Source organism: Ambystoma mexicanum, chromosome 6p (genome assembly GCF_040938575.1).
Source record: "Ambystoma mexicanum isolate Mex_15411 chromosome 6p, UKY_AmexF1_1, whole genome shotgun sequence".
In the NCBI taxonomy this organism is placed as follows: domain Eukaryota; kingdom Metazoa; phylum Chordata; class Amphibia; order Caudata; family Ambystomatidae; genus Ambystoma; species Ambystoma mexicanum.
The window spans coordinates 1,191,176,828-1,191,203,592 of NC_090935.1; the positions used below are offsets into that span (position 1 = coordinate 1,191,176,828).

At 47.6% G+C, this 26,765-nt stretch overlaps 1 protein-coding gene across 1 annotated transcript in view; it reads right to left on the minus strand.

Moving 5' to 3' along the window:
• The window catches only part of TRPM6 (transient receptor potential cation channel subfamily M member 6), a 1,703,532-nt gene that overhangs the window by 1,052,872 nt on the left and 623,895 nt on the right, over window positions 1-26,765 (minus strand). Inside the window, exons 8-10 of the mRNA XM_069625828.1 lie at window positions 26,107-26,281; window positions 24,887-25,010; window positions 10,072-10,144 (exon numbers count right to left, since the gene is read on the minus strand). Of these exons, the coding sequence (XP_069481929.1) occupies window positions 10,072-10,144; window positions 24,887-25,010; window positions 26,107-26,281 (372 nt within the window). The remainder of the gene's footprint in view (window positions 1-10,071; window positions 10,145-24,886; window positions 25,011-26,106; window positions 26,282-26,765) is intronic.

The window sequence follows — 26,765 nt, forward strand, 5'->3', positions numbered from 1 at the left end:
ACATTTTGGGTTGGACGGGCTCTGTCATTGGTTGTCTTTCAATGCCTCGCACCCAAAAGGGCCCTCTACCTTGACTCCATGACTCCTTGACTCCATTGGCCCATTGAACTTGGTGTGCCACAAGTGGGATGTATCAGCTGCAACTAGACACCCCAGAATGAGAATATGTGCCGAGCTCAAATATAAATGTTCAATATAATTCCTTAAGAAAATGTGTGAAAATTTGCAAAATGCCATATTCAAATACATGGAGAATTTTATTTCTATAATTGCAGGAGCAGTGGTGTAATCAATAATTTCAAATTACCGTAACAGTATGCTTTTTACTATATCATTTGTAGATGTGTTTATTTGCCGGATCAAGCTGAAAACATCTGCATTCCATTCTTTTTTTTAATGATGCAGCAGAAAATGCATATCCCATGGACAATCCAGACTTCACATTTTAAATATTTTTATGCTGAATATTTGCACCTGTTAAATCTAATTTTCATATGTATGGCATGATCATTATCAGTGGTCAAACATCTGTTGTTGAAGAGCAAATGTAATGTGATAAAAAAACAATGTCATGGTCTATTTTTAGCTGAAGCCTAATGGAACAAGTGCACATTCTTGCAGATGCTTAATGCAGATGGGTTAATGGAACTTCCTTTGCTTCTGTTCATAACAGAATGCCTTACGTGGCAGTCAGACTTCCATTTATCAATGCAATAGTGGTTTTAAACTATAATATTTACATTTTCATGTATTTTCCAGTTTAGAAGCATGTAACATTAACTTAAACAAACACATCTGCTATGTTGATTGCCCATTCATTGTGGTAAATCGTAAATTAATGGGTGTTGTGCAAAAAACATATTAGTTTCAGCTCAAATGAAGTACAATTTATAGATTCACAGGATCTCAATACTGCACAAGGTGTTTTCTGTCATGCTAAAAAATATTAAATCTCAACCACTCTTACTTCTAATATTAATCAAACAATATGTTGGTCTGGAAATACATCATTATAATTCTAGAATGATTGGCCTGTGTACCATGTACCTATAGAGCACTTATGTCCAAATTTCACAGTTCTTGAGGTTGCTCACTCAACAACATCAAACAAGAAGAAATAATTTAAATTATGTTTTAATTTGAATTTTGATGAATCCTGAAACATTTAAGAGATATTTTGATGTGAAAACAGTGATGATATGTGCTGAAGAAATGGGCATTTTGTGTGTGAAAAAAATCAACATGTTCAAATGTCACTCTGAAGTACACTAAGAGTTGTCTGTGTCTACGGAGGTACAGGCAGCTGTTCACACTCAGAGACACCCAAGCCTGTGTCCTAGTGACTCGAACACTAATAGATGTGTGCTCTAGCTATGAAAGACTACAGCTCCCAGAATGCATACATTTATGAAATGACAGGCAAAGACTTACAGAATGGGGCCTCAATAACATTTAGTCATCTGGTGTGAGGCAGGGGTCACATGAGGGTGTGGTGGGTCACACTTTACCCACTGAACACCACTGCCTCTCCCAATTCTCAAAAAGTGCATTCACATAGTATGCTTTTCCTAATTAATATTAGTAATTAATTATGGATGTGCGCTCTAAACAATAGAACAGTAAGGAGCAGCAATGGCCAGAAGCATGGCATATTGCGGCTTAGTGGAAGTTGTTATATATGGTTACAGTACTACCTTGTGCTGCTCTGCCACATATAGTACTTGATAAGCATGTCCATGATGCATCCTCCAAAAAAATTACAGCAGTATAACTGTGCTTTTCTAGTACCGGCACTAAGTAAAAGAATGTATGCTGGCCTCACTGGATCCCTTCAAAGAGGTCTGTTGTGTTAAGGACCGTCACTTGAGCCGAGCTTCTGGCAGATGAGACAGGGACTTTCCTGACTAAGGGGATATGGTGCTAGCAAGCAGAGGAAGGGGAGAGCATGTTTTCCATAGTCAAAAATCTATTCATTATATTCATACAGTACAGGGTGTGATCAGCTATGAACCTTAAGTGGACAAAGGACAGCATTGTGATCCTCAGATTAAATGACATATATGCCTTGTTGTTGAACCTAGTGGAGTCACCTTTTGTAAACCATTGCTAATTCTGTTTAAAACTACACAGAATCTGGAGCATCTCACCCAAAAGGTGTTGGTAGGTGCTAAGAATGACCTGCTTGTCCCCGCAGTAATGGCTCTCAACGAGTAGCTCTGCAATGGGGAACCTGTGATTCTTCTTCCTTGGAACCTTGGGACAGGGGCAAGGGATGTGTGCTACAATAGGTCGCAACCTGAGCTGAAGGCAGCACTTAGAGTTACTGGCATGCCCAACTCCTTTGCAAAGGGAACTGGTGGTATGGGGAAAGCTTTTGTAGGCGATTAAGTTAAAGGGAGAAGGTTCATGAGGATACTCCACTAGTGCCAGCTAGTTTTACAGAAGGTGGAGGAGGGGTCGCTGCAGGGGTAATAGCCCAACATGTGGAGAAGCATAAAGTCAAAGGAGCACTACCAGTGCACTTTGGATGCTGCGGTAGCAGGCAAGGAGGGTTGGTGTAAAAGGCATGAGTTGTCCCTGACCTAGTTCTTCCTTAATAATACAATGCACATCAAAAGAGGTGATCCCCGGCAGTGTCCCTTGTGTTTCTCCCTGCTGTTTGATGTGGGGATCAAGTGCCCCATGGCCCCTCTATACTGTCTCATTTAACAGACCCACTGTGTTCCTTATGAGGTACAAATTCCCCTTTGTGCTGCACACTTAATTGTACATCTTCAACATCCAGTAATGTATGTTGCACACACTCCCCTACAGGTGCCAGGCTCTTTTACTGGCATCCACATTCTTTTTTCTGCACTGGAAGCAATCTCCCACACAATGTCTGAACCCTCCATACTTTCTGCACCACCTACATCTATTCTCCATCATTGACTTCAGAGGCAGTTTTTCCTGGCCCTGCTCTTTTCACCCACTCAATGGTGTCAACCAGTGACTGTTTGCAATGCCTTCCCCAAGACGATTTCCAGAAGGAGGTCCAGCCCTGCAGCTATGGTCCTGGCACTAAGGAAAACATGCATACATTGTGTTCATGTCATAACTACAGTACCATAAGTGATAACAGATGGAAGTGAAGTCAAATAGTTGTGGGTGTGGATAGTACAGATCCCATTTTAGTCACTGAAGATGAGCATGTCTATGGAGGTGGGGCGAAGGGAGAATCTGATACCACTGAAAGGCATGGGGCTTGTAAGTATGACAAGAAGACTAAAATCTACTAGAACAGGGTGACCTCAAATGTGGATAAGCAGAAAAACAAATGGGGTTCCTCTTTCGTAAAGAACAAATATCAAAAGTGAAGCAGCCCCATATCAAATGTCTCCAAGGCCCATATGGCATGATAGTTTTTGAAAGGGAAAGGGAGAGGAAAAAGACATAGCGTATGTGAAATTAACTTTTTTTAAAGCTCTCAAGAGAGAAAGACTGATATACTTTGACCGATTTTCTTTTGATCAGAAAACCGCCATTGTAAAGGTCTTTTTCTCTTGAGAACTTTTAAATGCAGTGTTCCCTTTTTTATATTCAGGAGGTTTCACACCCAGAGGCCCCCATTGTTCTTCGCAATCACCACCCCCCCACCCTTGCCCGTGGGATTTCAGCCCCAGACCCCTCCCCCACCCTCTCCTGTGGGGTTTCAGAGACCATTGTCATGTCTCCAGATGTTCTATTATTCAAATTGTTTTATTTTTGCAGCACAGCCATTCTATGCGGGTTCACCTTGAGAGTGTGGATTAACAGCCTCCATGGAAACAACTTGGAATGTAATGCAAGCACAACATATCCGTGATGACTTAACACTGTAGCCATGCACATACCTGGCACTGACTCTGCTGTGGAGGATGAGGTGGGAGTGTAAGTTGAGTGGAAACTTGTATTGAAGGCATTGCTAAATAGTGACTACACAACATAACCATCCAGCAATTACAGGCTATTTGGGTTCACCTTGAAGGCATGGATTACTCTGTATTTTGGGATGAAACAAACGTGCAAGGTTACGTGCATAGTTTCTGTGGGAGGGGTCAGAAGAGAAGCAACTGGACATGTTATTGTCCAGCATCACTGGGCAACAGGTGGTGGAGGTAAATACAGACATACAATCCGAATAATGATGTACAGAAGCCTACAAAAACAACCTCTCATCACCGTACAAAGTACAGCCACAAACATGCCCCATATAACTGTTATTATTAACAACGGGTGGGGTGGCAAAGTTGCACAAGTGAAAATAAAGTTGCACTGGTCATCTAGTAGGCACTACATTTTGAAAGGAGGCATGACAGTATAGAAGAGGGGGCTGACATTTTGCTGATGAAGGGGTTACAGAGCCTGCGGTCCCCTTTTCCCCTATGAGCATTAGCCATGTAGAAGGGTTTGAACTGAGTACTGGGTAAAAGTACAAGTGTCAACCTCATTCAGTTCCCCAAGACCACTGAAACACAACTCAGGTGTGTCAATGAAATTGTAAGTACTTACACACCTACTGTAAAGTGTTTAGTCTCAATAAACCCCATATTGTATAGTGCTTTAATGCAATGTAACCCTTATTTTATATTGTTAAATGAATAAACGGGAAAAAGAAGTTATATAATCAATGATAAACTGGCTAGGATTGTTTTGTGCTTTTCTTGGTCAATCATCTGCAAAAGAAATAACTGGGGCATACTGAAAAAAGAAACACCACTTTACACAAAACGTAATATAATTAAAAATGTTGGTTACATAACATATGACAATTGGTGGGCAGGATCGAGCCAACAGCTCCTGCAGTTGCTTACTTCCCAGAGGAGTGCTTTAAGCTCTGGTCCAAAAACAACATGACAATGATGTACCCGGGCACCCATGAAAATACTTTCAGCCCAAGACACCTGTGCACATTGTAGATAGAGTATGCACATGCAGGCACTGTTGAATGACAAGGAGACAGAATGAATCAAAATAATAGACAATTAAAAAAAAATAATAATAATAGACAATTTACAGCAAAACTGCACTGAGCAGGTATTGGGGTTATTTTGGGCCAAAATAGTGCTGATATGTGTCGAAGAAATGGCTAATTTGGGTGAGAAAAATGTGTGATATATTTGGATGTTTCTCTCAGGTACAGTATCGACACCCCCTGCATGCTAGCTGTGCAAAGAATAGCTCACCACTCCCCCACCAAAAGGTATCTCGCAGGGAATTTTACATGTACAGTTTATCCTTTATATTGTGCTGGATAGTCCTGTGTCAGATACACCTGCTCCAATAACATTTCAGAAAGTACACCCAGTTCTATGTTCCCTGCAGATGTAAAGGCTCTGATATCCCACAGATTCCACTATGGGACATTGATGCTGTCAGTCTCTGAAATGTGCAATACTTACAGCCATCAGAGCTACACCATTCCTAGTATCGGGCCCAAGTTGCCATAACTGCAACACACCTGCCCTGATGCTCTTGCATTGCCTCCCCACAGCATCTTCCTCTACCCTTAAAGCAGGCTGCTTAACCTATAGAGCCAGTCACTGCAAGATTCCAAATTAGCTAGCAGAGGCACCGCTCCAATTCAGGTTGTTATTGTGATACAAAGATATGTTTTTCCTTCAAATCCCAAAACTATCACATTTCGAAGATGGCTTCACACATACACTCACTAGTGTACCAATTCCCAGTGTTTTAGTATTTTTTTCAGAATTGATAAATTGAGATGGATTACTGTGAATCGTTCGAACCTGAAATGACAGAGGGAGAAAAAACCAAAAGTAATTTTTTCGAAAATAAGTTTTGTTTTTACTCCCACAGCCATTTAAGATACCCGCTCCCACCCATCCCCTTACTTACCCTTCAGCGGCAGACTTGTCTGTGTGTCGCTGACTCGCTCTGTCCCTGTGACGCCTGTTCCCTTCACTTCCATGAACGGGAGACACCCTGGCAACCCCCTAAGCCATTACAGTGAACAAGGTTGCAGGGAACCCCCCCTTTGATATTGCTAGGTTCTCTATCACTCCCTCAAGTTTGTCTTCCCTCTCTCCCTCAAGTCCTTTTCCTCTACTCTCAACCTCTGTTCCTCCTCCTTGCACCCCCTTTTCCTCAAGTTCTTCTCATACTCCCTTCTCACTTTCTCTCCTTTTCCTATTCCTTCTACCTTCCTCCTACCTTCCTCTCTCGCTCTATTACCACCCTTCTCTCACTCTCTTTCTCTCATCAACACTAACACCCCCCCACTAAGTAACTTTACCCTTCTCCCATCCACTCTCTCTTTCTCTCTCTCCCCCAGGCACACACTCAGACACGTTTACTATACACTAAGCTCTGAAGATTGGTACCACTGTCTCTCACACACAATACCTTACCTGAAATCTCGTAGAACCACGGCACAAACTCCTCAGCTCTCCACCCCATCTTCTGCTCCCCACTGCCCCATCTCTCAGTATTCCACCTCTCCTTCTGGTCTCACCTGAACACCTTCCATTCTCTTGTCTGAGAATTGTGTTTTTATACCCCTCCTCCTCTCGTTTCACATTTCGTGCTGGTTTCCATTGGTTTCTCCTATTCCCCTGTGTTTCTCACCGGGATAGGGTTTCAAGTAAAGATTGCTTAAAGACAATCATAAACCCTGCCCCATTTTCCTGCACTAGGGTCGGATCCACATCTGCGGTGCAACACCCTTCGGTGCTGGCGGGTTGGCTTTCCGTTTCAGGCACAGTCATTATTCTTTCTTTGAGGAAGCATTGTGTCTCTTTGAGTTGGGACCGAAGGTCATTGTCATCCGATCCCTGAGTGGACTGTTCTTTCTTGTTACAGTGTGGGACATTTTGGGATCTGTAGTTTTTTAAGAAAAAGAGAAGGAATTCTGACCAGAAAAGAGTCTGGCAGGTATGGTTGAAGGAAATATGTGTTCTAACAGGCATCTTTCTCAAATACACCTGCCCGTTTGTCTTGATTGTTTGTTTGTTTTACTCATTTTTTGTGCGCGCCAGACCCAAGGGTAGCAGGGCGCAATGACAAGAAAATGCGAAACTTACAGGTTACATCAGAGCACAGTGTACATTAGAAATTACATTAGGGCACGAGGTTGCATCATAGCACAATGTACATTAGAAATTACAGTAGGGTCATCAGACTTGCCACTGTACGTGGCTGAAACCCCACTTAATATCTGCTAAAACACCTGAACAAGGGCCCTGGTCCACGGCCAGTGGGCCCTGAGGCCACTGGTAAATTCCCTCTGTGCTTTTTAATATTTAAGGCAACAAGGACAGTGGGCACATCTGAAGGCCATGGCTACTGGTGATGACTGAATGCCATGGTAAGTGGGTCATTGGCAAAGGCCGAAGGGCAGTAGACCCTGACGCTGCTGCCCATCGGTATGGGATCTGGTTAGGGGTGGGTATGGAATATAATTTTTAAATTTATTTTTATTTAATGAATTTAGTTTATTACAAACTTTTTTCATTGCTGAAAATATCATCATCAGAAATAGATAAAAAATAAGAATCAAAAAGCAGAAAAGCAGAAATCAAAAAAGAAAAAAAAAAGGGTCCAAGAATACAAAGGAACCTACAGAAGAAGGAAAAACCGCAGGAAGTAAAAGGGACAGAACAGAAAAGATTAGATATGAATTGTCAGTGGAAGGACAGTCAGGAGAGGAGAAAATAAGGCCATTGTTTCTCATTGAGCATTAGTGGGCCATAGGATTCGAAAGTTCACCCCAAAATTGAAGGACTGCAAAAATCACTGGCCCTGATTCATGGATTATTTGCGCCGAAAAAAACGGGATTTGTGCGCCATTCTGCCCGCAAATCCCCATTTGTTAAACAGGGATTTGCGGGCAGAATGGCACACAAATCCCATTTTTTTCGGTGCAAATAATACACAAATCAGGGCCACTGTCTTTTCTTCACCTAGCAATATAGAGTTCCAATGTTCTTCTGGGGTAAGCAAAATGGTAGCTCGAGAAAGACAGGCAGTGTATCATGTATCAATTCGACCAGGGCGTTTCGCATTCCATAATTATATGATGTAGTGTTTCTACCTGTTGCATATCATGGCAGAAGCGACAGGTGTTTGGTAAGTCTCCCAATTGTTTCATCTGTCTTAAAAGTTCACGTGCAGGGTTAGGTTCAGCCTGAATCGCAAAAAGAGATCGCAAAGCTTTGGGGAAGGAAAAAGTTGAAGATATGAGGGCAATTCATTTAATTCTCAGGCTTCAAATGGACAAATAATTGACAACCGGTAGGAGGATTTCAGATTCTGAGTCTGTATCCAATCTTCATTTTGTATTTTCCTTTTTTATCACCAAGGGGTTTTGTATAAATGTACCCAATGAGGTCTCCAATACATTAATCGATGCTACACATCTGGTCTTCCATTTGTTTAACATGGAGTTCTTTGAGATTGATGTGTTTGTTCGCAGGATTTTAATGGCAGGGATGTCGTCAACAGCTATGGTGATACCATAAAGGTCTAGAGATTTCCATAGGACTAAAGACTTAATGGATTGTAGACCAATTTCGAAATGCATTCTATGTATCGGGAAGGATTTAGGTAAGCCAGCACTTTCCACCAAAAGAGTCCTTCCAGTTTGTCCCAGATGTGATAGGGTAGGTTCAGAATGGTCTCGGCTCCATAGCTAAGAATGTGGATCACTTTCTGCTGATAAAAAGTTTGTAACGGGTACATGGAGAATTTACCAAACTTTTTATGTAATACCAATCCCTGGTGGGCTAACAATAGGATTTTCGCTCGCAGAATGTCCTCCCAGTCTTGTTTGCAAATGCTGGAGTTAAGACATATTCCCAGATATTTGTAGGATTTGACCTGGGTAAGTCGGCTCCCATGCAGGAACACTACAAGCGGTTTCCGTTTATGTCCCTGCATCGCTGAAACGTCATGACCTGCGACTTTTCGTTGTTGATCATCAAGCTGTTGGTTTCGACATATGCAGCCCTATCTGGGTTTTATCCAATAGGACAAGATCGTCTGCATAGATGAGCCATTGTACCGGGGTACCGTTCAACAAGGGCGGAAAAGCACGCACTTCTTTTTGTGTGGCTGCGAAGTACAATATGTATAGAGTAAATAATGTTGCAGCCAGAGGGCAGCCCTGTTTCAATCCTCTCGCTGTTTCAATTCTCCTTGTTACCACTCCTTCAGCAGATAGATGCACTTTCACTGACATAGCCCTAATCGCTGCCAATGTGTCTGCAGGACAATCCCATTGCTTTAGTTTACCCCATATGATGTCTCGGTTCACAGAGTCGAAGGCCTGTTTTGGATCTATAAAGATCACATGAAAGTTAGTCTTTGTGTTGATGGCTTCAAGCTTGAGAAGATTGAGGATCAGCAAGTTGATGTTCATGCCCACCCCTTAACAAAACCCATTTGTCGGGGGTCCCCTCTCTGTGACAAATGCATCCAGATGGTTAGATTCTTAAGTAGCATTGCTGCAAAAAGCTTCCCCAGCGGATCTAGTAGAGCAAAGGGTCTGGAATTTGATGGTAATGATCTCACACCTTGTTTTATATGGGAATTAGGATCACCATTCCCCATGTGTCAGGCACTTTTTTTGAGTTACAGATCATCTGGAAAATGGCCTGGCAGAAATCAGCCCATGCTTCAGGGTTCGCTTTGAGATGGTGGTTGGATAAACCATCAGGTCCAGGTGCACTTGAACCGTTGAACTGCTTTTAAGATACATTTACAGCTCCACAAAAAGATCTCCAGTCCTAACCTGGTTTTCGAAATATTCCAGTATCTTGCAATTTGAAGAAGCATAACTGGAAAAATGTGCAGTAAAGTCATGGAATGGCTAAGGGCAATTTGGAAAATAATGAATCGAAATAACTCTTGCTTTCTTGCACATCTTGATCCATAACGCTCCATTGTAGAACCAACCAAAAAAGGCACGGCCTAAACTGTGAGAAAACTAATATTACAAATCCAAACATGGAGACAAACCAGCATTGTTAATGAACTATTCTATCAAAATCACCAGTGCGCGATGGAGGAGTGTGCGGAGCAGCAAGAGCCTACCTTTCAGTAGTGCTGTCAGGATCGCTAAGTCAATGTCTTGCTGTTCTTCCGCTTCAGCATCAAAAATTGTGATCTATTGGGGTGCAAAGAAATAAGGCAAAAATTATCCTGTTTTATCAAATCAAAACATACATAAAACCAAGACACAGCAAACCACAAGGATGAAATAAAGGTTAGCAGTTAGCAGGAAAATAGATGAGAAAAAAGAGGTTGGGAAAATGGCTAGCAGAACTTTGAGGAAGAATATCCAAAATCTACAATACTATTAAGAAATGAAGGCTTCTGTATTCTGAAATGAAACACATTTTACATAGTGAATTCCTTTTCTGACAGCTTTTTTTTAACCACCATTGGAATCTTCAACCTTTTCTCTTCCCTAAAAGTTATCCATCTATTCTACACTCTACCTATAATGAGATTTCTTACTCCACTTCATTTGTTTAGCGCGTTAGCATGTTATCTTGCAAAGGTGTCCTTTGGGGCATACGCTGTGCTGTGCAAGCTCGTATGAAACTAAACAGAACTAATGCAGGCGTAATGTGGGCTCATGTTTATGGGTAGAAGAAAGGCGAGCACTAGTAGAGGGATTTATGCAAGCATTATGCATCGAAAAAATGCAAATTAATATGTCAAAAGAAAGTACAAAAATGCATGTCAAAATCGTCAGGAAGAAAGGTTGCCATATCACCAACATTTCCACATTTCGCCATTTCACAAATAAAGTTCTGCTGGGCATTTTACAACCATTTAGACTGCAATAACCAATGTGGAACAAAGCTGCATTAAGACATAAACATGTTCCTGAATTAGAATTGTTGAGTATTCAAAACAGAAATAGAGATTTGAAGATCAACGACTATAACATTCAGATACTCTCTAGCTACTGTATTTCAAATCGCCATCAAAATGCAGTGTTGCAGGTTATCAACCCAAATCCTTATACTGAGATCTTACGGATCAAACTGAGACGAAATAAGCAGATGAAAAGCAAATTCCTACTCCTACTAAACATATATTGGAACCCAGAGGACGTTGAGGATGCCTCGTTCATAGATCTTGTAATTGACTGGATCGATCCGATGTCACAGAGTTACAGACATATTCGAATTGTGATCTGTGGGGATCTAAATGCAAATTGTATGACAGGAAAGCAGGAGGGTAATGAACTCAAAACTTGTAATAAGGAAAGAAAAAACTGTCGGGGGAAAGCGTGGATGGAAGAAATTGAGCTAAGAGGAATTCCACCGCCTTAACGGAAACACCAAGGGTGACATACCGGATGCTCCCACCTGGTCAAATGGAACAATGAAGGCCACCCTGGACTACTTCTTCATATCTGGAAACCTACTCCGAGACATTATGTCATTGGTGGTTAAACAAGCCCACCATAGTGATCATGACCCCATTATAGTAACCATCTTGGAAATGAAACAAGGAAACCCCCATTGATGGAATGAACGGGTTGAATTAGAGGGGGGACGAAATAGACTGCGTATCCTCCCAAAGGACATCTGTGCATTGATAAAAGAGTTGGCGGCGTGGCAAGATCAGGAGCCAGAAACGGTTAAATATTACCAAATTATGTTAGCCTTCAAAGAAAGTAAAGACAAACATCAAAAACCCAGATTTACAGAAGTCCATACCTATGATGTGGATGTAGCTAAACAAAAGAAGATCTTGAGGAAAGATTCACGGCTCTTGAAAATCTCAAAGCATCCAAACAGGAAGGAGCGGCTGCACAAAACGACACAGCGATACACGAACTGGCACAGGTTGCATAAAGCTAGGCACCTTCAAAAAGATGCTGAGACAATGTTAAAGGCTCTTAGCAACACAAATAGCAGGAATTTAGGGCAACTGCTAAAAGTAAGAGGCCACTCTCCTGACCCATGCCGCCAGAAGAAATATAGATCCAACACTTAAAAAATGTATTCGAAGTCGTAAACAACAATCAAACGAGCGGGTAATGGGAAATGAAAGCTCCCCAAAACTGGAAAATTGAGTTTAAAAGAGAGGAGATTGAATTGCTCATCAAAAAAGCAAGTCGGTCACTGGTGCCAGGTCCTGACAGCATCTCCAATGCGGTCTTAAAAGCAGCGCCGGATAAGTGGGTAGAGCTTTGTGAAATGCTGTTTAAAAGAGTATTGAGAATTGGAAAAGTACTTGAATCTTGGAAAGCTGCGATAGTTGTCCCTGTATTTAAGAAAGGGGATTGCCTATTACCAACGAACTATAGGGCTATCGAGCTCCTCGATGTCTTGGGAAAAATCTATGTGATGTTACTTTTAAAACACTTGAAAGAATGGATCAAGAGGACAAAGAACTTTGACAGCAGACAGGCTGGATTTGTGAAAGATGTGGGGAGCAGCATTAACCTATTATTCTCCAGCATGGCGTCTGGCATGGATTCACATGCTGATGAACATTCCCCGTTGTCAGGCTGGGAATCCTCAGTAAAGAAAAAATCAGTTTCAGTTTCATTTAGGAACTGTCTTTCTCCTAACAACCAATCACTGAGCTCTGGGTCATACTGCCCCCAGCCAATGACTGCCCTCCACCGAAGCCACTCCTCTGGCAGCCATCTTCAGATTTTTACCGCACGTTCAAGTGTTGGGAGTCCCCATTTTTAGCTCTTGAGCTTTTACTGTGTTTTTTTTGCTTTTTGGAAGAGTTTTACTCTATTTTGCGTTCAATCGAGCCTTGTGCTCCATCGATCAACCTTCCGATTAACGGGGACCTGTTTTCTGGATTGTTCAGGGCGGATTTCATCGAGCTTCTTCGTGGAGGCTTACAGAAGATTCTTCAGGCCTGCGCCGCGTGGACCATGTCGGAGGAGAAGAAGGATTCAACCCCCCTTTACAAGCTTTGCTCTGACTGCAGCTTACGGAATGCCTTCTCAGACGACAAACATTCCCAGTGCCTTTACTGCCTGTATCCGAAGCATAAGGAGGAAGATTGTGCTTTTAGCCAGGAGATGACGGCTCGCACTCTGAAGGATCAGCATAGGCAGCCGAAAGAGTGGCTACAGGCCAAGGCCCCTGCTCTGGGTGGGTCTCAGGAGCATGCCTCTCCCAGTTCCAAGAAAGCTGCTTCTAAGACCTTTGAGGGTGCCCCTCCTGTGGGGGTCCAACAGAAGGCTAAGCACAGCGAGTCCACTGACACAGGGAGTACCGTTGCAGCAGGCTCCTCAGTGGCCAGGGCTCGTCTGACGTCTCCAGTGACTTCAGTCACCAGTCAACGCTCAGGATCTTTGTCCAAGAGGAAGTCGGACCATCCGGGCAAACTCAAGGAGAAGCCCAAGACCGACCTGCTGGAGAAGGCCAAGGGTGATGAGGGCGCTGACCCTCCCCCTAAGGAGAAGGCCAAGCAGGACAAGGCATCCAGGAGGACCAAGGCCAAGCAGGACAAGGGACCGGTCCTGGCCGTGACGGCCCAGGTACACCTGACGAAGGCCCAACCTTCCATCAAGGGGGTGTGGCGTCTCTCGCAAAGGCCACCGAGGCGGATCTTGGGGGCGCAACCCCAAAGGCAAGAGTGTCCCTTCGTCCCAGGAGGGAGGCTGTGTTCCGGCCCATAGAGAAGACCCCGGAGAAGATGCCGGTCATCTCCCAGAGACTGCCCCTCTGGATGCGAAGAAGGGGGGGAGGGAGGCACGGAGGTCCTCCAGGGCAAAGATATCTCCTCAGAGGAGCAGCTATTCTACCTTCAAACCATCCAGGAGGAGGAGAACGTTGGGAGCAGGCCCTATGATGAGGGCACCGATGAAGGTGATGATAAAGGAGACAACGACAAGGATACCGTAGAGGAAGGTGACGGAGAGCCGCAGGGCGACGTGGGCCTGGGCCCCCTGCCTGCGCCCCAGCTTCCTATTCCACCTCCGCCTCAGCTGCCGCCTAGAGACCTCTCGGTGGACATTCTCTCTGGACTGCATTCTCTGGTCTCCGAGATACAGACTAGGATGCCTATTGCGCCGGCGGCCCCTCCCGCGGTGCCGGCGATGTCCAACCCTCTGGCTACAGGGGAACCACCGGCCAATAAGAGGAAGACGCACCTACTGCCTCCTGGCCACCCCTCGCCACCTTCCACCCCGAGGGATGAGACGGACCCGGACACAGCGACGACGACCTGCACGGACGACTACGGTGGGATGGGGGACCTCCCGACGCCGGCTCCCAGATCCTCCCTGCCGGACGAGATAGGCTTGTTCCATGTAAAGATCTTCAGAGTTTCAAAGCTCTTCCAGCTCGCTTCAGAGGAGAAGAAGAAGGAGGGCTTCTTGTATCAGCGCTGCAAGTCGAAGAGAAAGACCATCCTCTCGGTCCCACTCCTGGATGACATTTGGGACAAAGGATTGTCTCTCATGAAGAACCCTTCTACAGGCCCGGCAAAGAGGGATCGCCTTGAGAAGAAGTACAGGGTGCCGGACTCTGCGCCCAAGTGCTTGCAGGCCCAACGGTTGCTGGACTCTGTGGTATTGGCAGCGACAAAGAAGAAGTCGTCGGGTGTGTCTTCCTCAGCAGTGTCCACCCCTCTGGACAGCAAGGGGAAAAAGATAGATGCCATGGGACGATGGGTTATCTACTCTGCAGCCACTACAATCAAGGCCGCCAACGCCCTCGCCATCGTTGCGCGCTACAACCGAGAGCAGTGGTTCAAGATCGCTCCCATCCTGGACTTTCTCCCCGACGACAAGAGTTCAGAGGCGTTGGAAATTCTGCCGGAAGGCGAGGTGGCATCGTACAATGCCATCACGGTGGCCACGGACATCGCTGACGCGTTGGTTCTGCCAGATGGGCAATGGCATTTGCCTTCGTCGTCATGGCTGGCTGATGGCCACCAACTTTCGTCAGGATGTTCAGACGAGGGTTTTGGACATGCCCTTTGACAGAGTCAATCTCTTAGAGAAGGCTGTAGATGAGTCTCTACAGGCCATCAAGACAGACAAGGAGACGGCACGTGCCTTGGGCACTTGTCAACAGCAACGGCCGTGCTTTAGGCCCTCAGGAGGCAAGCCCCAAGGATCTTCCAAAGGTTTCGGCGGGAGATCCTCTTCTTACCGCAACCCTCCTGCTCATCGGCCAGGAAACCAACAGGGGCCATTTCCAAGGCTTTCAGAGGGGGACGTAATCATCGCCAGGAATCCCAAGGCGGCCCTTCGACGTCCAAGCAAGATTGAACCGGCCGTGACATCGGGACCCCACCCGTGCACCCCGTTGGGAGGTCGACTGGCAAACTTCGTCAGCGTGTGGAAGACCATCTCCACCGACTGTTGGGTGCTGGATGCTCTCGGCCACGGACACACCCTGGAATTTCAACGGAAGTGTCCCCGAATACCACCGGTGGCCCGGCAGGAAAACCACATCCTTTAGCTGCTGCTGGAGGTGCGGGCCATGCTAAACAAAGGAGCGATAGAGCTCATCCCAGAGCGGCTCCAGGGCTTCGGAGTGTAGTACTTCCTCGTGAAAAAGAAGACTGGGGGCTGGAGTGCCATCCTCGACCTCCGACGACTAAACAAATACATCAAGTCCCAAAAGTTCTGGATGGTCACCCTTCAGTACGTGCTCGGACAGCTCGAAGAAGGAGACTTTCTGTTGTTGCTGAACTTGGAGGATGCGTACTTCCACATTCCAATTCACAAGGGACACCGCATGTTTCTGCGCTTCGTTGTTCAGGGCCAGCATTACCAATTCAAGGCCCTTCCCTTCGAACTGAAGTTGACGCCAAGGGTTTTCACCAAGTGCCTGGTGCAGGCGCATCTACGACTACAAGGGATCCACGTCTACCCTTACTTGGACGAATGGCTCCTCCGGGCCAGCTGAAAGGACATCGCCGTCCACCACACAGCAAGGACCATCCGCCTACTAACGGATCTGGGGTTCTCGGTGAACTATGCAAAGTCCTGCCTGATTCCATCGCAGGATGCGTTGTTTCTGGGATCCAGGCTCAACACAGTGTCATGCCCGGCGTCACCGTCACAGAAGAGAGCGGCGGACAACCTGGGCAAGGTGCAACAGTTGCTCGTTCTGAAGATCGTCACGGTGAGGACCATTGAGTCTACTGCTCAGCATGATGTCGTCAGAGTCATCCGACTCTGCAGTCTGCGGATGCGGCCACTGAAGAAGTTCCTCGACACCCGTTGGATTCAGGTGTCCAGAAGCTTTCAGGACAAGATTACTCTTGACGAGGGGTTCCATCGGGCGATAAGATGGTGGGGCATGCGCTCTCATCTGACAGGGGCATAGATTTCCAGGCCCTACCACATCAGGAGACGGTAACGTCAGACGCCTCCCTGGAGGGATGGGGAGCCCACAATGGAAGTCTTCACGCCAGAGGCCTGTGGCTGCCGGAGGAGAAGACGTTGCACATCAACGTTCTAGCGCTACGGGCAGTGTTTTAGGCCCTCACATTGTCCTGCCATCCCTCCAGGGGAAGTTGGTGCGGGTCTTCACGGACAATACCACCAAAATGTTTTACATCAGGAAACAGGGGGGCACGAGGTCGCCAACACTCTCCAAAGAGGCGCAGGACTTATGGCACTGGGCCGTCGCCCAGGTGATGTTCCTTATCCCATTTCATCTGGCAGGAATCAAAAACACGGTCACCGACTCCCTGAGCAGGGAGCTTCGCTCTTGCCACGAATGTGAACTTCGGCAGGACCTAGTGGAGAAAATGTTCCTCAGATGGGGCAATCCCCAGATCAACTTGTTTGCGGCGACGACGAACACCAAGTGCCGGAGGTTTGCCAGCAGGGGAGCATGGGGGACACCTTCTCATTCCCGTGGGATGGCCTCTTTCTGTATGCGTTCCGTCCGTTGCCGTTGTTACTTCGAGTCATCAGTCTACTCAAACAGTGGCAGTGCTGAATGATCCTTGTTGCGCCGGCATGGCCGAGACAGATCTAGTATCCGGATCTTCTCAGCATGTCAGCGTCTCCACTCGCCAGGAAAGGAGGTGCAATTCTTCACCACGATCCAGGGTCTCTGAACCTGAAGGCCTGGCTCCTGCAGCATTAGAATTCTGTGGCTACGATCTCCCGGCGGACTGCAAGGAAGTTCTCGCCAAGGCTAGAGCACCATCTACTTTGAAATGCTATGGACTTAAGTGGAAGAGATTTGCTGTTTGGTGTCGTCCCCAGAAGATCGAACCTCTGAGGATCAAGGCTCCTCAGGTGCTTCCATATTTGCTCTCGTTGGCTCCCGCTACACCAGATCTCCAAGACGACCATCCTTGTGGTCACACCGCTTGGTCAAGGAATTCGTCAAGGGACTATTCTGCTTGTTCCCACCGGTGAAGGCTCCGGCCCCGGCGTGGGTGCTCAATGTGTTGCTTACTAGGCTCATGGGACCTCCGTTCGAGTCAATGCATTCTGCACCACTCAAGTTTTTGTCGTGGAAAACTGCTTTTCTCGTGGCCATCACCTCTGCATGACGAGTGGGAGAGATCCAGGCCCTCTACTGTAAAGCTCCTTACTTGACTTTCCACGAGTTGACGCACCCCTCCTTCTTGCCCAAGGTGCAGTCGGACTTTCATCTTAACGAGCCCTTGCTGTTACCAGTGTTTTTTCCAACGCCTTTGTCGCCGGCTGAAAGGACTTTGCACTTGCTGGATGTGGCTAGAGCGCTGAAGTTTTATGTGGCCCGTACAAAGAGTTTCCGGAAAACCTCTCAACTTTTTGTGAACTTTGGCCCTGTGAACCAAGGCTTCCGTTTCCAGGTGGCTCTCTAGCTGTAACAGTCAATGCGACCGGTTGGCAAACCGACCACTGCCTGGCCATCCGAGAGCCCATTCCACCAGAGCAATCGCTGCTACAATGGCGTTCCTGTCTGGTGTGCCCCTGCTGGACATCTGCAAGGCTGCTACTTGGAGGTCGACTCACACCTTCACGGAATTCTACTGCATCGACAGGGATTCCAGGGATGAGTCCAGAGTGTTGTGCAACCTGTTCTCTTGAAGGTTGTGCAACCTGTTCTCTTGAAGGTGAGCCTGGTGAGGAGGTAAGAGATGCTTATGTTGAGACTTGCCACCTCCCGTGGCTGTGCGTGTGTACTGCTATGCAGTCTTTATTCATGAGCATGTGAATCCATGCCAGAGCCCATGCTGGAGAAGGAACAGGTGACTTACCTGTAACTGTTGTTCTCCAGCATGATGGATCTGACATGGATTCACATGCGAACCCTCCCGCCTACCCCTCTTCTCTTGGTCCTACAGCCACTTTACGTACTACCTAATCTGAAGATGGCTGCCAGAGGAGGGGCTTAGGTGGAGGGCAGTCATTGGGTAGGGGCAGTATGACCCAGAGCTCAGTGTTTGGTTGTTAGGAGAAAGACAGTTCAGAAACGAAACTGAAACTGATTTTTTTTTCTTTACCGAGGATTCCCAGCCTGACGACGGGGAATACTCATGAGCATGTGAATCCATAGCAGTGCACACATGCACAACCACGGGAGGTGGCAAAGGCTCAACATCAAGCATTACATCCAAAACTCAACATTAAGCAATTCTTACCTCCTCACCAGGCTCACCTTAGGCGAACAGGTTGCACAGCACTGCTTGGCCGACCCTGGACTCCTCCCTGGAGTCCCGATCGACAAAGTAGAATCTTGTGAAGGTGTGCGTCGACCTCCACGTCACAGCCCTGCAGATGTCCAGCAGGGGCACACCAGACAGGAACGCCGTGGTAGCAGAGATCGCTCTGGTCGAATGGGCTCTCGGACGGCCGGGCAGCGGTCGGTTTGCGAACCGGTGACAGTGCATGATGCAGCCAGAGAGCCATCTGGAAATGGAAGTCTTCGAGAGAGCCTTCCCTTGATTCACAGTCCCAAAGTTCACAAACAGCTGTGATGTCTTCTGAAAACTCTTTGTGCGGTCCACATAGAACTTCAGCGCTCTAGCTACGTCCAGCGAGTGCAGAGTCCTTTCAGCCGGCGATGAAGGAGACGGGAAGAAAACTGGCAACACCAAGGGCTCGTTGAGGTGGAAGTCCGATGGCACCTTGTGTCGTGAAACGTCAAGTATGGCAGCTTGCAAGATAGGGCCTGCATCTCTCCCACTTGTCGTGCGGAGGTGATGGCCACGAGAAATGCTGTCTTCCATGACAGAAACTTCAATGGTGCCGAATGCATAGGCTCAAATGGGGGCCCCATGAGCCTGGTCAGCACCACGTTGAGCTCCCACGGGCATTCACCGGCGGGAATGATCGGAACAATCCTTTCATAAATTCCTTCACCAGTCGATGAGACCACAAGGATGCCCGTCCCGTAGTTCTGGTGTATCGTGAGATGGCGGCCAGATGTATCTTGATGGAAGCGTGAGCTAGTCCAGCCTTGGCCAATGACAGTAGGTACGGCAATACTTGAGGGGCCGTAATCTGCAGAGGGTTAATCTTCTGTGCACGGCACCAGACAGAGAACCTCTTCCATTTATGTCCGTAGCACTTGAGAGTTGAGGACGCCCTGGCCTTTGCAAGAACCTCTCTGCAGTCGGCCGGGATGTCGTACCCTCCAAACTCTAGTGCTGCAGGAGCCAGGCCTGCAAGTTCAGCGACTCCGGGTTGTGGTGAAGAATGGCGCCTCCTTCTCTGGAGAGAAGATCTGCGTCCGTCGGCAGCTTGACTGGTGTGTACGTTGACAAGTCCAGAAGGTCCGGGAACCAGATCTGTCTCGGCCATGCCGGTGCGAAGAGGATCATCCTGCACCGGGACCTCTTGAACTGGTTGATGAGCCGGAGCAGCAACGGCAGCGGAGGGAACGCATAAAGAAATAGGCCGTCCCAGGGGAACGAGAAAGCATCGCCCATGCTCCTGGGCTGGGGGAACCTGCTGGCGAACCTCCGGCACTTGGAATTCGTCGCCGTCGCGAAGAGATCGATTTGGGGTTCGCCCCATCGTCGGAAGAGTCGATCCACTTGATCCTGGCGTAGTTCCCACTCGTGGCACGAGCGCAGCTCTCTGCTGAGTGAGTCGGCGATCGTGTTCTTTATTCCTGCCAGATGAAGAGGCACCAGAAACATCCCTTGGGCGACGGGCCAATGCCACAGATCCTGGGCTTCCTTGGATAGGGCCGGGGATCTGGTTCCGCCCTGCTTCCGGATGTAGAACATCGTGGTGGTTTTGTCAGTGAAGATCCTCACCACCTTGCCCTTGAGGGACGGAAGAAAAGACCTGAGGGCCCAGAACACTGAGCGGAGCTCCAAGATGTTGATGTGGAGTGACTTCTCCTCCAGGAGCCAAAGGCCTCTCGCATGAAGATCTCCGGAGTGCGCTCCCCAACCTTCCAGGGAGGCGTCCGTCGTCACCGTCACCTGGTGAGCTGGGGTCTGAAAGTCCGTGCCCGCCGACAGATGAGAGCGGGTACCCCACCACCGGATCGCCTGACGGAACGTCTTGTTGAGAGGGATCCTGTCCTCGAAGCTGCCCGTCAACTGGCCCAGCGGGCGTCGAGGAACTCTTGTAAGGTGCGCATCCGAAGCCTGCAAAGGCGCACCAGATAAATGCAGGAGGACATCATCACGAGGAGGGACTTGATAGATCTTACCCGGGCCATGTCCGTGGCCCGCAGACGCTGCACCTTGCCCAGAATGGTCCTGGTCCTTTCCTCTGACGGCGAGGCCAGCCGCGCCACTGTGTCGAGCTTGGCTCCCAGAAACAGGGCGACTTGCGATGGAACCAGGTGGGATTTTGGAAAGTTGATGGAGAATCCCAGGTACGTGAGCAGCTGGACCGTCTTCGCAATGTGCTCCACGGCGAGCTCCCTTGTCCTTGCCCGGATGAGCCAGTCGTCCAGGTAGGAGTAGACGTCCTTGCGGAAATCCGTCGCCTTGAGCCATCCTCGTCGTCTCAGGCAAACGCCGTTGCCCAAATGACGGAAACCGGTGTCGGCGATGTCCGTTGCCACCGTGATGGCGTGGTCCGAAGCAATATCACCTTCCTGTAGGATTTCAAGGGCCTCAGCCCTTTTGGCGTCCGGAAGGAAGTCCAACAGAGGGGCAATTTTGAACCACAACTCCCTGTCGTAGCGGGCTACGATAGCCAGGGCGTTGGCCGCCTTGATAGTCGTCGCTGCGGATGAGATGACCCGTCGTCCTATCGTGTCCAGCTTCCTGCCCTCACAGTCCGGCGGGGAAGTTGATGTCGAGGCCAATGCCCCCCCAGCTTTCTTCTTTGACGACCGAATCTGGGGTAGGTTGCGCCCGAAGGCACAAGGGGGCAGCGTCGGGGACCCGGTACTTCTTCACGTACCGGTCCATCTTTGCCGGCGCCGTGGTAGGGTTCTTGAGGAGGGCGAGTCCCTCATCCCAGATGTCATCAAGAAGTGGTACGGCGAGGACCGTCTTCATTTTAGCCTTGCGCCCTTGGTAAAGGAACTCTTCCTTCTTCTTCTCTTCTGGGCAGAGCTGGAAGAGCTCGGATGCCCTGGAAATCATGGCATGAAAGGATCCAATCTCGTCGGGCGGGGACGCCCGAGCAGGGGGAGACGGGGGACACGTCCCGTCATCGCCTCCGTCGTCATCTGTACCTGTCGTAGCCGTGTCCGTGCCTGTATCATCCCCGTGGGTAGTAGACCGGGGGGAAGGCAGAGCAGGCCGCAGAGGTGGGAGAGGTGGCGTAGGATGCGTCCTCCTCCTCTTATGCGGTGAAATTTCCGAAGGTCCTGGCTCCTGTTCCCCCGTCGGGTCTGGCTCAGGTACCTCCGTCGGGGGGAGGGGCAACCTTGTCCTTATCTCCGAGCATAAGGACTGAATCGCTGACAAAATGGCCGCCGAAGTGTCCTGCGGCGCCGGAAACGACGGGCACGAGGGCTCTTGAGGAACCTCGTCGGCGACACCGTCGCTCTCGTCGTCGCCCTCGTCGGGATCCCTCTCGATGGGCTGGGCCTCTTCCACGACTTCGTTGAGCTCTTCTTCAGAGGTCATGTCCGTATCCACGATGGCCACCTGCCCCTCCCCCACCTTTTCCAACGAGGACTTCGTGGGGGTCTTCTCAATGGGCCTGAAAGACGACTCCTTCCGTTGCGGCAGGGAGACCCTTGGTCCTGAGGTCGCCTCCACTGGCATAGCCTCCACAGGCTGAACCAGGGCCGCTGCAACATCCTCAATCGAGGTCTTAGCAGGGTGAATTAAGGCCATCGTCACCTTCTGTACGCCTGGGGCCTTCACCTTGGGGGGAGGGTCCGATCCTCGCTCCCCCTCTGCCGGAATCTTCGAGATCGACCGGGGCCTCTCCAGAAGCTTTGCCGGGTTCTCAGACTTCCTCTTACCCGAGCCAGAGTGTTGGCTCGTGGTTGATGGCGCCAGGGAGGATGCGCCCTGCCTGGCAGCCAAGGAGCCTGACCGTTCGGCGCTGCCGGTGCCCGCGGACTCGCGGTGCTTGGCCTTTTGTTGGGCCCCCGTCGCCAGGGCGCACTCACGGGTCTTAGAAGACCGCTCGGACTTCTTTTTCTTCTTTTAGCCTGACGGGCTCTTCCCTTCCAGCAAGTTGGCGAGACAGCTGTGGCAATCCTTCATGGCCCGCTCCGACATGTTCCCACAAACCGCACAGTCCTTCTCCGTGTGCGTCTCGTCCTCATGGAGACAGTAGAGGCATAACGAATGCTTGTCCTCCTTGAAAACATTCTGAAGCTGGCATCCAGGGCAGGTCCTGAACAGCTTCCCGGGCGTCGAGCTTCCTTTCTCCTGGGCCATGTCCGGGTTAGGCCTCGGAACTTCGGGAATCCTCCAAAAGCGTAACTCGACGGAATCTTCACCCTTGAGGGGCGTAGAAAACTCCGAAACGGATCCCCATTGATCGGATGTAGAAACGGTGGAGCTTGAGGCTCTATTTAACCGAAAAATGAGAAAAATCTCCTGAAAAAGCGCGAAAACGCAGCAAAAGCTCGAGAGCTACAGCACGAGGACTCCCAACACTTGAACGTGCGGTAAAAATCTGAGGATGGCTGCCAGAGGCGGGGCTTAGGGAGAGAGCAGTCATTGGCTGGGGGCATTATGACCCAGAGACCAGTGATTGGTTACTACTAAGAAAGACAGATCAGAAACTAAACTGATACTGATTTTTTTCTATACCGAGGATTCCCGGCCTGACGACGGGGAATATTCATGAGCATGTGAATCCATGCCAGACCCCATGCTGGAGAAAACATAATTTCCACCGAAAATGAACGGAATGGAGGTGGGCAGATTACTATATGCAGACAATTTGGGCCTTATGGACCAGACTAAGATTGGCCTTCAAAGGAAATTAAACTTGTTGCAGAGATTTGTGGATGAAAACTGCCTGAAAATAAATGCTGCAAAATCAGAGATTATGATACTGGTTGATGTGAGAAGAGAAAGAAAAAAGAATGAAAGCTGGCTACTGGATGGGAAACGTCTGGAGCCAGTCAAGGAAATAAAATATCTGAGTGCATTGTTAAGCACGACAACGGGAGAGAAAGCATGGATCGATGATCTGAGGCTAAAAGTGAAAAGATTGACTGCACAAGGAAGGGCTGATAGAAGGGATGGTAAATTCTCCCTTGAACCCATCATACCCTCTACAAACAAAAAGTGTTGCCCGTACTCACCTTTGGGGGAGAGGCCTGTTTAGGCCTTTGACGGGAGCTTTGGGACCGCTTGGAAGGTTCTTTCTGGAAAAGCATCCTACGTCTACCAACGGCTAACATCATTACGTGCCAAAGTCATCTGAAATAAGGTGATGCTCTTCAGGAAGGCAAATCTAAGTAACGGCTCCCCCCAATTTGAAGTAATTAGAATGTGCAAACCAGGTATGAAGGACTGGGTTCTGAATAAATCAAAAACAGCAAACAACTTAAGCATATCTATCGACACTCTATGTAACAACCCAATGCTCATAAAGAGGATTCTGTGGACGGCTGACTGGCGGATAACAGAAGGAAAAAGATCAATGTCAGACATGCATATACTCTCCAAAAATAACTACGGAAACATGAATGTGACACTAGAGTATCTAAATACATTTCCATATAATAAGCAAAAGGACCTGCTTTTGAGATTCAGGCTCAATGTTTTACAGAATAAAACCACTTTGGTAAGGTATGACAGACACCAGGGCTCAATTAAATGTCGTCTGTGGGATCTGAAGAGTGAAATTCTGAAACATCTGACCCTATTCTGGCCAAAATTCAAATACCTAAGGACCATTCATCTACATGGACAAATCTTTGACTTAGTGGGTTTAGATGCTGAGAAATGGTGGGAACTTATCTATGGATGTAAAAATCAGAGTGTGAACTTCACAACAGTGAGATTTCTTGAGGCTGCCTTCAATAAAACTCAGGGGGAAGGATGGGACTGGATGCTAAGTTAGGTTGATAGACATGATTCAGTGGTTGGAACCAGGACACACTGATTGATCTGGAGGGAGGGGCAATTGGGTTGTATTTTTATTGGATGTTGGAATAAAAAAGTGAAACGTTTGTAATAAACTAAATACACTTAAATAAAAATAATTTAAAAAATAATGTCTCTTGCTGTATGCTGCTTCCCAACACTAGATTGGCATACTATCAACAACCAAATTATAAATGAATGGTAAGAAAATACTGATGTTTAATGAACAGTTACTCATTTTAAACACACATGTTTATGGGGGAGGAAGACTATTTCCATCTGTGTACTTCCATTTCATACTGTGCACATGTTGAACTCGGCCTTTCCCTGTCATTATTCTTGCCCTGTCTCCTGGCAAGCATGCCAGAGCTCCAGACCTTCTGGCCTAGGATGCTGCTCTCTCCCTATGTGTTGCTAACTTGTGTGGGGGGTACCGCTGTGAACCAGGAAAGCAAAAGGACGCCCTACTTACCGATTCTCTGTGCTCCATGCACTCCATGAGGATTTTGAAGAGATGATTGGATTGCTTATGTCCGAAATTAAATGTCTTCTGGATCATTCCCATGATATCTTCCTTAAGATGAGGTCGGGCCTCACTAAAGATAAGACAAGGGCAGAGACATGGGCACAATGGGTAACAATCCTTCTACTGAAGAACAACACGACACGTTTTCAGAAATGTTCAAATTGCAGCTTCTGTTTGAGTTTACCAAATAACAGATAGGGGTTGGGCAGATCCAGAGTTAGGGAGATGGTTGACATTAAAGATGTCGACTTGATCACCCCTTTTGACAGTCCCTTGTTTCCTGGTATTGAAGGGAAGTGCCATTGCTTCTCTTTTGTAAAGGAAAACAATGTTGAACATTTTCAGAGGACTTTGTACATTTTCTTTTTTTTTTTTTTACTGCGTGGACAGAATTAAAATGAGTCACATTTCGAAAGAGTCACTTCACCATGCAATCTGGGGGGATTTAGCTGATGTGATCCCACCAGAAGTACCAGCTAACCAAGCCTGTACCGGGGCGGTTGCTTAATCAGGCTGCCTTTAGTAAATAACACATGTTTTTACATTACCCTCATGGCTGCAATGAGGACCTGACTTCCAGATATATCGGTTGCTTGAAAAGTAATAAATGAGGAAATGTAATTTTGGCACCTCCGCTGGGCCGTTTACAGAGTCCTTTCAAACCTTCCCTTTCATCTGACCATGTGCTTCAAAGTGATCAATGAGGGTAGCAGCCTGTACCGCAGTTCCTTTTCGGAGAGCCAACGTATCTCAGTTCTCATTTCAATGTATCAAAAGGCCCATGCTGCAATGACCCGTCATCATGTAGGTGCACTGTGAGACATCAACTACTTCAACAACCCCACCATTATGGTCCTTCTGTACCTCATAGAAAATGGCAGAAGTGCTGCGCTAGTGTGAAATTCTCAAAATGGTGTAACTATTTCCAAAGGGAAATCTAAGACGAAGCTGAAGGGATTGCCCACCACCAATGTGTCATTCCGTGAGGAGTCGCGCAACAGTCACGCAGTCCACTTCTGTTCCCCCTCACCCTGACGGAGTAACAGAAATGATGCATAGTGAATTACAATGTCCCAATTATTACTACACTGATAAAACAGTGTGAAGCCCTTTAATAAAAATGGTATTGACCTATAATAAAAACAACTGCGAGCGCTGCAACTCACCTTTTATCGGCAGTGTGCTTGAATGTGAAGGCCAGGAGATCTGCAGCTCGGCCGGTTCCCTCACAGATCACAACAGGGACTGGAGGCGTGTCCCTGACAAACTCCCACACCATGAGGATAACGTTTGGTCCTCCTTCTATCACCAGACCAACCACTGGCACGGCCTGTCCCATTCCTGGTGAAGAATGTGCACACACTTGTAAAACACCTGGCCAGAGCGTGTACCTTGGATAATGCAATAATGCATACCGTAATTATGTCAATAATTAAGTTGTATATGTGTGTAGCACTCAGGTGTCACTCACAGTATGTTAACAATGTCATTCAATCATTTTGCAAATTCAATAGCAAACAGCACATGGTGTTATATGACTGTGGACTGTTTGTTTCAGTTGGACGTGTACCCAATAAGAGCTATGATTTCAACATGTCTTTAAGCGTGAACCAGATCTCAAAGTTAATATGCATTATACATATGTTTTCATATTATTCTTATTATTAAACAGAGTCAGAGTAGCATGTAAGTGCCAACGTTTGTTGGTGTGTTTAAGTCAGTTTCTATGATTAGGGTTGCGTGGCCATGGTCATGACAGAGACGGGTCACGACTGAGACTTGTTTATGGATTAGAAATGGAAAGCATGAGTGTATCAATCTAATA